The following is a 9,224-nucleotide window of genomic DNA, read 5'->3' as shown; positions in this document are numbered from 1 at the left end:
ATAATGTTGCGGTAAGCGTTGTGTGTAATGCTTCTGTAGCGACGATTTCGCATATCCAATTACCGATTTCTGTTGCAGAAACAGCAAAACTCCCTCATTGCCGGCTTACGTGCCACAAATGATCAGAAACTACAACAGCAGCAACAGCAGCAGCAACAGCAACAGCAGCAGCAACAACAGCAGCCGCAACAGCCGCAGCAACCACCGGCTACTATAAGCAATCCGCAGCACCAGCAACAGCAACAGCTGCAACAACCGCCACCACTGGCTCAACAATCCAGCATCCAAACGCAAACCCTCTCATCGCAGGCCTCATCACCACTGTCGCCGGCCACACAATCGCTTCAGCAAACAGCACTTACCAGCCCCAGTCAACTGTCGAAGCAATCGGATGAGCTGGGCAAGGATGATTCCAGTGATCCAGCCTCCGGTATAGCCCCATTAGCGACCGCCTCCACTGGTTTGGTGGGTCCCAGCAGTACACTCCCGCCAACGATCGATCAAACGGTAAAGGATGCGGAAAATAACGCGAAGAATCGTAAGAAAATCCAAACCCAAACCGTGCTGAATCGGTCTGATTCCACGGGGTCGAGCAGTGGGCGCAAGTTTCTCGCGCCCACCCTGTCCGATCCGATGCAGGCGAAGAACGAGAAGGATCGGTATCTGAGCAAGAAGAAGCAGCATCAACAGCAGCAACAACAAATGCAGTCCCGTGGTCCCTCATCGGCATCAATGACCGGTAGTGGTGGTGCCGGTAAGGGTGCACACCTGACCGAGCTCAGTAGCCACAGCTTGCATCTGCACTATCATCATAGCTTCGGACATGGGTACGGTGGTGGTGACCATTCGCCTCATTCGCACCATCATCATCATCATCATCATGGTACCGGTCAGGGACAGAGCCAGCAGCAGCAACAGCAACCGCAGCAGCCGTCCTCGGCTCAACAGCAAGCGGGTAGTGCTGGAAGCAAGTTTGGTTCTCACTCGCACACCAACATGATCTACGAGGTACACGATTGGTGGCAGGAGCAGGTCCTTAGCACCCACAGCGAGGAGGAAGACAATTAAAGGAATGTCTCTTCCCAAGAGGAAGACTTGTAGGACCACCGATTCGTTAAATGTGAGAACCGTAGCGACACCACCATTTTCCGATCGTCGTCCCTCCAGACTGCTATCAGAGACCCGGGTGAAAAGGGGTTCCGTTGTTCTCTGTTTTGTGCAAAGGGGGTTTCAGAAGTCCTTTATAACCGAGAAATAGTTGTTTTTTAAAGAGTAATGAAACATGTTTGGGGGTTATCTAGGTTGGAAGACGCCATATTTATTAGTTGTTATCGTTACCAGGTGTAAGCTGTAGAACCTAGGGTGACCTAAAGAAAGTAAAAACGTATATCGAGGCGGAAGCAAGCATGGCTTGATTCTACAGAAAATGTTACAGAAAAGGAAGTGTTTGTTCGAAATAACGTGCGTAGGGGGGCCTTTGGATGTATGCACTTGAAAGTATAGCATAGACTTGAGTCTAGATGGGATAGCATTGTTTCATTTGCCTTTTTGCTGCCGCCGGTTAACACGTTGATAAGATAAGAGTTAGTTAACCCTGAAGAAGCCGCACAGTCGTCTTCAAACTTTTTTTTCGTAGTGCCCAAGTGTGTCTACGTAGAATGGCCAAATCAATTGTTCGACAAAAAAAACGATATTTTAGACATAGACATCTCCAGCTGTCCAAACTCATTTATTAACGCTCCGAATTGGTGGGTACAGTTTTCATTCCCGTTCCTCCTTATTGCCAACCGCTGCCGCCCTGCTGTTCTCCGAGGGTTCAGAGTTTTTCCTATTGTTCTGTAAACGCAAGACCGCGTTCGGGTGATGCCGTCGCAGATGAATGTTGCGTTGCGTCGATTGCCAAAAGCCTTTATCACATTCCGTGCATTTGTGCAGTTTCTCGCCCGTGTGCATGCCCATATGCCGGTTGAGATTTCCCTTCAATGTGAAAGAACGCCCGCAAAGCTGACAATTGAACGGTTTCAGCTTTGAATGGTGATAACGAATGGTTTTTATAGGCTCTATCGTTGCTATCGATTTGCGGTTCTGATTCTTTTGCGCCTGTTTTTTCAGCTTGTAACGGTGCATTTTCCGTTCGTGAGACAAACTGCGATCCTTCGAGGTGAAGCGTAGCGAGCAGACACGGCAACCATAGGGACGATCGGTTCGATCGTGCATACCAATGTGCTTGCTGGCCTGCTGCACGCTTTGCAGCGTGATGCCATTACACTCGGGGCACGTGTACGGTACCTGGTGGATGTGTAGCGTAAGGTGATTTGTGAATTCCAGCGAAGTACCGAAAATCATGCCACAGAAGTAGCACTTGCGATTCAGCTCCGATTGTTTGACTGATAGCTGCCGTTTTTGGTTGACTCGTTCGTCCGTCGGCAACTTATCATTCACTTCCTCTACTCTCCTGGCGATCCTACACTTAGCATCTGTATCCAAGTACAATTCTTCGATTTCTTGCGTGTTCCGCTCGATGGTCAATAGTACCTCTTCTGTTTCGCCTCTACCGTTCGGCTGTCGGTGCAGATTCTGTCCTCCAGTGGATGTTTCATCACTATGCATCTCTTCATAGCCGGCACTCTCCGTCTCCTCATCGATTCCGATTGCTTCCGTCTCCTCACCGTGCAGCATGTTTTGCAGTTTGTCATTGTTGGTGACGAACAGACGGCTTATCTTTTGTACCGAGTGAATCTTATTCACACATTCCAGGCATACGTTCAACAGTCGATCCTCAACGATCACCTGTAAAGTTTGAATCATTCAGTCGCATATTGCTGTAGCCGTCCCGACCCGGCTGGGATGAAGTCGCACATACCTTTATGGAGAAAAGCTCGTCGATAAGTTCCACCAACGGTCTGCCCTGAAATGTATCGTAGACGGAAAACACTAGCGAGTCTACGGGAGGATCCTTGAGACACATTCGGCAAAACACGGGGTTCATGATGTCTTTTTAATCAGAACCCTTTCGTTGTTTTTCGTTATAAATTTCGTACGCGCGTTTCGTTTGCCCCTTCGGGAATAGCACACACCGTCACATTCGAACCGCGCTTTAGAAATATTAATTCAGTTCGGCACGCACGGAAAATAGACGAAAATCGTGGAAAACCATTTTCCGCCAAAATCCTACCTAATTAATAATCCCGCTCCAGTGCTTCAGTTTGGTCTCGGTTTTCGTCGGAGCCCAATCGAAATAGTAATAATCCTTGAAGCCTACCTACCAGCCTTGCTACCAGTGAGGACTGTCATTGGTGTAGAAAAATAAACATTCTGCCGGTCGGTTGGGAAGCTGGACAAGAGAAGCTGAAAAATGGGAAAAATTGGACTGCAGATCAAAGCAACACTCGAGAACATTGAAGAGCTAAAGACGAACTATCCAAACTACGCGTTCTTCCTGAAAATCAAATGTACCAACTGTGGCGAGCTCTCGGACAAGTGGCACGATCTCACCGAAAGCGATCGGGTAAACGAGGATACGCGCAACCCGAAAGGATTCAACTTTTACATGAAGTGCCGCATGTGTTCCCGGGAGAACAGTATCGACATCATCGAAGGCTCCAATGGTAACGTACTGTCCGGCACAATCCTCTACCTTCTCCGCGGTGGTTAACGTAGGCATTCTTTCTTTGCAGCCAGCTACACGGCGGAAGATGCTGGTAAAAAGAAAACGATCGTAGCCTTCGATTGCCGTGGCGTGGAACCGGTGGAGTTTAGTCCGCGATCCGGGTGGATCGCTAAAGCAACCGAAAATGGACCAACGTTCGACGATATCGATCTGTCCGAAGATGACTGGGTGGAGTATGACCAGAAGAACAACAACTCGGTCGGCGTGTATGAGTTTGAATTCGATTTCATAAAGCTGAAGAAGTAAAGGGAAGATTTCCCACGAATAAGCAACAAAAGGGCTTTCCAAGAACATGCATATATGATGGCCAAGATCACAGACGGCGATTTTCTTGAATTACCTCGAAATGGGAGTATCGAACAACGGACTGGATGACGCTTGTCCACCACGCGATGTTAGAATCCGCGCGCACTACACTCTCTGACAGCTGTCAGCGATCGCGGTTGTGTGAGTGCGTGTGTGTGGAATGTGTGCGTCGCGTTCTTTTCGTCATCTCTCTGTCATCTCAGCAGCAAATCACCCAGCACCAGAAGCTCTCCTCGCGAAACCTTTCCGCTTGCCTTGCGAAAACAAAAATAATCCGTACCCATCGCGGGTTTTCGGGGCCGTTGTTCGCGGGCTCACGGTTCGGTGAAACGCCGTGCGTGTGGTGAGCCACGATCCCTGATCGGCCGCTCCGTTCTCCTGTGTCCGTTTCCTTCGTTCCCCCGCGGAACCAAGCTGAGCGCGTTCGTCGGGTGCCGCTCGCGCGCGCCTTGTGCGGAAGTTACGGTGGGAAATTTACACGGCATCCTTCCGCGATCGTTCGACTCCGACGCCACCGGACCGGGAAACGGAAGTGTGAAGCAGCAGAATCGCCAACGTTCCGGCCCGCTAAGCTTGCCTTTTTTGGATGCCCGTTTCCGTCGCACAGTGAAGCCAGTTGTTTACCTTCTCTCAACACGCCTCCTCACCCCTGCCCGTGCGTCCTGTTCGTCCACATACAACGCCTTTCTCGTCCGCACGGAACTTCGTCATCACCGATAGAAATCGTACTGGTTTTGCCGGATACGGAAATCTGTTCAGCACTTGCTCCCGTGTGGTGCTTAGTGTCCAGGCGAACCACAAGAAATCATCGCCGATAAAGGACTTTCCGGCAGAAAGAGAGAAAGAGAGAGCGATACAGCAGCTTCAGCAACGATTGCGGGGTTGTTACCTTGGTGAACAATATGAAACCGAGGCGGCGGTGATTCCTTCGATTGGTTTACTGAAGGCACGCAAGGAAACCAGTGTTGTGCACACGTACAATCCCATACATACACACATACACCATTGATGGTTGTGATAGTGATGGTTGTGGCACCCTGAGCGGGGAATGCTGTACGATTATCAGCCGCAAGTTTATCAGCAGCAGCAGCAGCAGCAGCATCATCATTGTCGTCATCGTTTCCTGCCAGCCAGCAGCAGCAGGAGCACCATGCCGAAGAAGGATTCGAAATCAGAAGATGGTAGTGGTGGTGGTGGCGGACGAAAAAGTAAAATGAGTGCGGCGGCCGCTGCTAAACTGGAACAGCAGCAGCAGCAGCAACAGCAGCAACAGCAGCAGCAGGTAAGAAGGAGAAAAGATCGACGGGTGCGTGCCGGTGTTACCGATGTTACTACGATGGCCGAAAGGCGATCGAACGATGGAACAGTGCTAATGGTTTGTTGCTTCGGCGGTCTTTTTCCGCCTTCTCATTTTAGGATGACATGAAGGCTGGAGGGCGACCCGGTTCCGTGGGACCCGGTGGTCCGGGCGGTATGAAAGGCGCCAACTCCTCGGATGTCTGCAGTATTAACAGTGGCGGCAGTGGTCCTGGCGGTGGGGGCGGCGGCAGTGGAGGCCCTGGTGGTGGTCTCGGTGTGGGCATCGGTCCGAACAGTGGCGGCGTCATGGATGGTCTGGGCAAGGGCGGTATGGGCCCGGGACCGGGACATCTCGATGGGCATCATCCGGGCGGGCTAGATGGCAAAATGAATGCCGGTGGACTGGCGGGACTGATGGGTGGCCAGAAACCCTCGAACAAACTGGAGTACACGCAGCAGCAGAGCCAGATCTTCGTATTTTCGACGGCACTAGCGAACAAAGGCGCGGAAGCGGTACTGAGCGGACAGTTCAACTCGATCATCGCTTATCACTGTGCGCAAATGCAGAAACGCAACCAGCTCGCCGGTGGACCGTGCGGCGCAGGAGGAGGTGGCTTAGGCCCTGGTGGACCCGGTGGACCGGGTGACGAGATGAACAGTGGCGGTAACAGTGTCGGACCGGGGGCAATGTCTCCTTGGATGGAACATCATCATGGGCAGCATCATCACCACGGATCACCGGATCATCATATGCGCGGTGGTGGTGGTGGCGGTGGTGGCGGTGGCGGCGCTGGTATGATGGGTCCGGATGGAATGAAGAAATCGGCTACCATTCATCATACGGCCAACTCATCCTGCCTGGGAGGCGATGGAGATGGTGGTACCGGAGGACCGCCCGGTGGTGGAATGGCATCCATGTTCGGCGGTGCTGGTGGTGGCCCTGGTGGTCTCGTAGAGCACCATATGCGTATGGCCGGAGGGCCGGGTTCGGGTCCGGATCCGTCGGTGATGGGCAAAAAGTCGGCAACGATCCATCACACAGCGAACCCGTCGGGCGGCCCGGGCGGTGGCTGCATGGATCCCGATGGTTCCGGCTTGCCAATGTACCCGGTTGGTGGCGACGGTGCCGGACACATGAGAATGGGTGGTCCGGATGGAATGTCGAAACCCGGTACGATCCACCACACTCCGAATTCATCTTCTTGCATGGAAAGTGGCGGCGGTGGTGGTGGTGGTGGAGTAGACGGTGACCCGACGATGACGGGAGGCCATCCGGGAGTAAAGATGGAGAACCCATCCCCCGTTGGATCGCACATTTCACCAAGTGGCGGCGCTGGTGGCAGCGGTCCTGGCAGCAGTGGTGGATCCGGTGTCCCCGGTAGCGGTCCTGGTGGAATGGGAGGAATGCCCACAGGCGCCGGTAGTGGTGGTGGTCCGATGGGTGGCGCAGGTGGTAGCCACTCGAGCTCGACGATTATCGATCAGATGAACTCGCTGGTTGCCTCGCTACCACTGATGAAGGGTGGCAACGTGTTGTCACAGTCGCGTGGTCATCCGCAACCGTCGCTCCAGGGCGTGAAGGTACCGGATGAAAATTTGACGCCACAGCAGCGACAACACCGGGAGCAACAGCTGGCCACGCTCCGGCAGATGCAGAAAATGTTTTTTCCTGAGCAGCGCGGCATGATGCCGGATCCGCACGGGATGGGCATGAGGCCGCAGTTCCGTGGCGGTGTCGGCGGTGGGATGGGTATGCCGCCTGATTTCGGTGGTGGACCACCGAACCGGCCCCTCAATCCAGCCTTCATGAACACACCGATGGGCATGGATGGGCCAGGACCAGGTCCCGGACCGGGACCCGGTATGATCAACGAGCAGATCCCTCCGATGCAATACAACAAACCGAATATGATGAACCCGGGCATGTACGGCATGGCTGGTGGTGGTAATGGTGGCAATGGAGGGGGACCAATGGGTGGCCCGATGGGAGGCCCTGGGCCCATGGGTGGCGGTGGACCCATGGGCGGTGGTCCTGGGGGACCGATGGGAGGAGGTCCGATGAATCGTATGTACAAAGCAGATCCCGATCCCATCTTCCCCCCAATGACCGAGATGGGTGGCGGTGGAGGTGGTGGCTACGGTGGTAACGGCGGCGGCGGTGGCAGCGGTGGTCTCATGAACAACCACGGTCCCGGCATGTTCGGCGGAAATCCTGGTATGCAGCGAATGGGAGGCATGCCGCCCGGAGGCGGTGGTCCCATGGGTGTCGGTCCTGGTGGCCATATGATGGGACCGAAGATGGGTTCCGAGCATCCATCGATGCTCGGTGGCCATCCGATCCCTCAATCTCCGCTCATGGATGACGATCTCACCAAGGCTACGATGCAGCAACAGCAACAACAACAACAGCAGCAGCAACAACAAATGATGCTTCCCGCAAATCCTCCTCTTCCGCAGCCCGGTACTCCGACCGGTGGTGGTGGTGGTCTAATCGGTAGCAATGGCGGTGGACCCATGGGCATGAACAATCCCAATGGTGGCGGTGGACCGGCTAGTGGTGGTGCTAATGGAACGGCAAATGGCGCGGGCAAAACGAAAGAACCCTCCGTCTCACCTGAGCAGGTGGGCGGTGGCGGTGGTCAACAGGGACCAGGCTCTAATCAGCAACAGCAGCAAGGACCCGGCAGTCAACAGGGCCCGCTAACCCCACAAACCCCCCAGGGTGGACAGCAGACGCCCGGTCAACCGCTCACGCCACAGACGTCGATGGCCGGTTCGTAGGACCACGTAGGACCTACCAAAATCCCTCCTCCCTCCCCACATCATTCGTCCCTGTTGCTTCCCGTACTTCCTCCAAACTCCACTACCATGCCCTGACATGACAGTTCTCCCACTCCCGGAATCCAATCCCGATCACGCTCATTCCCCCGGAAGGAACAACAAATCTGCCTTATCACTGAACCGAGTACGAGAATACGAAAGCGAGACAAAAGCGAGAGGAAATTGCAGCAGCAGTCATTGTAGCAAACACAACAAAGCAAAAAGCATAAAAAATATTGAAAATACGAAAACAAAACGACATTTTACCGAGCAGAGAGTGCTAGAGGAGTAGCAGCGAAATACAAAATACAAAAATAGAGAAGATGCAGAATATAATCATAAGAAGGCAGGAACATAAGATAGGGAGCGCGCGAATAGTGATGTTGCAATTCAGCTCGCGGAAGCGGATAGGAGGGGTATGGGCTACTCAGAGAACTGATTTCCAGCAATAAGGGCTACCCCATCAAAGGTGTGTGTCCTCGAATAGCATTATTGATACTACGTTCTGACGTGAAGACGATGACGGGATCGTGGATCCGTCGTAGGCCTTCATGTCTTCATTTGCTTGGCGCTCCACATGCCCAGAACCCCCGCTCATTAAGCCACCTCACCAGGTTCACTTTGGGTACCCTTCCGTCGGCAACAAGTTTCAGCTCAATAAACATGAATGCTCGCTCTTCTCGGAAAATTTAAACAGAACGTGGCTTCGGAGGTTTCCTCATTTAAAAAGATTTCATATCGGACCTGGATCGGACATCTTTACTTATAATGGCACCCTAGGATGCAGCATCTATGCCTACATGGATCTAAGAAAGAACACTCTGGATTGTACGATATCAGAGAATACGATTTATCAAAGGTTGCTATAGCAACAGCAGCTTATTGCAATACAGCTCGCAGAAGAATACTTAATTAGAAAACCGTACACAATGGCTCCGTCAGTTCATTTGGTTTTTATTATTAGTCATTTAGTCTACCTTTTCTGACTAGCCACGTATTACGCTGAAAGAAGCATTCAAAGAAAGTGCACGAGATTCGTTGAGCATACTAAACCAACCCTACCACTCCTAACTGCCTACTGTCGCTGTTGCGCTCGATCGTTTCGTTTTAAAAGGGACAGGCAAACCAT

At 52.7% G+C, this 9,224-nt stretch overlaps 5 protein-coding genes across 6 annotated transcripts in view; 3 read left to right on the top strand and 2 right to left on the bottom strand.

The window, feature by feature from the left end:
• The window catches only part of LOC125947886 (sodium leak channel NALCN), a 12,922-nt gene extending 11,216 nt beyond the window's left edge, over nucleotides 1-1,706 (top strand). The window contains exons 10-11 of the mRNA XM_049673370.1: nucleotides 1-11; nucleotides 79-1,706. The exon at nucleotides 1-11 is cut by the window's left edge and continues 152 nt beyond it. Coding sequence (XP_049529327.1) covers nucleotides 1-11; nucleotides 79-1,068 — 1,001 coding nt within the window. The 3' untranslated portion in view covers nucleotides 1,069-1,706. The remainder of the gene's footprint in view (nucleotides 12-78) is intronic.
• The window catches only part of LOC125947888 (uncharacterized), a 329,870-nt gene that overhangs the window by 162,710 nt on the left and 157,936 nt on the right, over nucleotides 1-9,224 (bottom strand). The window lies entirely within an intron of this gene.
• On the bottom strand, nucleotides 1,710-3,339 carry LOC125947968 (zinc finger protein 660-like). Its single transcript, XM_049673581.1, has 2 exons — nucleotides 2,864-3,339; nucleotides 1,710-2,790 (listed from the first exon to the last, which is right to left on the bottom strand). The coding sequence occupies exons 1-2, from the start codon at nucleotides 2,987-2,989 to the stop codon at nucleotides 1,762-1,764; spliced, it is 1,155 nt and encodes a 384-aa protein (XP_049529538.1). The 5' UTR covers nucleotides 2,990-3,339; the 3' UTR covers nucleotides 1,710-1,761.
• Nucleotides 3,307-3,945, top strand: LOC125948011 (UPF0587 protein GA18326). Its single transcript, XM_049673639.1, has 2 exons — nucleotides 3,307-3,608; nucleotides 3,678-3,945. The coding sequence occupies exons 1-2, from the start codon at nucleotides 3,356-3,358 to the stop codon at nucleotides 3,914-3,916; spliced, it is 492 nt and encodes a 163-aa protein (XP_049529596.1). The 5' UTR covers nucleotides 3,307-3,355; the 3' UTR covers nucleotides 3,917-3,945.
• Nucleotides 4,166-9,050, top strand: LOC125947909 (collagen alpha-1(I) chain-like). Of its 2 annotated transcripts, none has more exons than XM_049673440.1 (2): nucleotides 4,166-5,282; nucleotides 5,393-9,050. In XM_049673440.1, exons 1-2 carry the CDS (start codon nucleotides 5,025-5,027, stop codon nucleotides 8,054-8,056), a joined length of 2,922 nt encoding a protein of 973 aa, XP_049529397.1. In that variant the 5' UTR covers nucleotides 4,166-5,024; the 3' UTR covers nucleotides 8,057-9,050. The 2 variants fall into 2 exon arrangements, with proteins under 2 accessions (XP_049529397.1, XP_049529398.1); XM_049673441.1 differs by having other exon boundaries at nucleotides 4,167-5,258.

This window comes from Anopheles darlingi, chromosome 2 (assembly GCF_943734745.1).
Source record: "Anopheles darlingi chromosome 2, idAnoDarlMG_H_01, whole genome shotgun sequence".
Taxonomy (NCBI): Eukaryota; Metazoa; Arthropoda; class Insecta; order Diptera; family Culicidae; genus Anopheles; species Anopheles darlingi.
The sequence above is the reverse complement of the archived record's forward strand: the minus strand, read 5'-3'. Positions and strand labels throughout refer to the sequence as shown.

Excerpts from the sequence above, each read along its gene's own strand:
- LOC125948011 (XM_049673639.1), top strand. The coding sequence starts at position 3,356 with ATGGGAAAAATTGGACTGCAGATCAAAGCAACACTCGAGAACATTGAA. Across the intron at positions 3,609-3,677 it reads CATCATCGAAGGCTCCAATG|CCAGCTACACGGCGGAAGAT; the intron begins GTAACGTACTGT and ends CTTTCTTTGCAG.
- LOC125947909 (XM_049673440.1), top strand. The coding sequence starts at position 5,025 with ATGCTGTACGATTATCAGCCGCAAGTTTATCAGCAGCAGCAGCAGCAG. Across the intron at positions 5,283-5,392 it reads GAAGGAGAAAAGATCGACGG|GATGACATGAAGGCTGGAGG; the intron begins GTGCGTGCCGGT and ends TTCTCATTTTAG.
- LOC125947968 (XM_049673581.1), bottom strand. The coding sequence starts at position 2,989 with ATGAACCCCGTGTTTTGCCGAATGTGTCTCAAGGATCCTCCCGTAGAC. Across the intron at positions 2,791-2,863 it reads ACGAGCTTTTCTCCATAAAG|GTGATCGTTGAGGATCGACT; the intron begins GTATGTGCGACT and ends CAAACTTTACAG.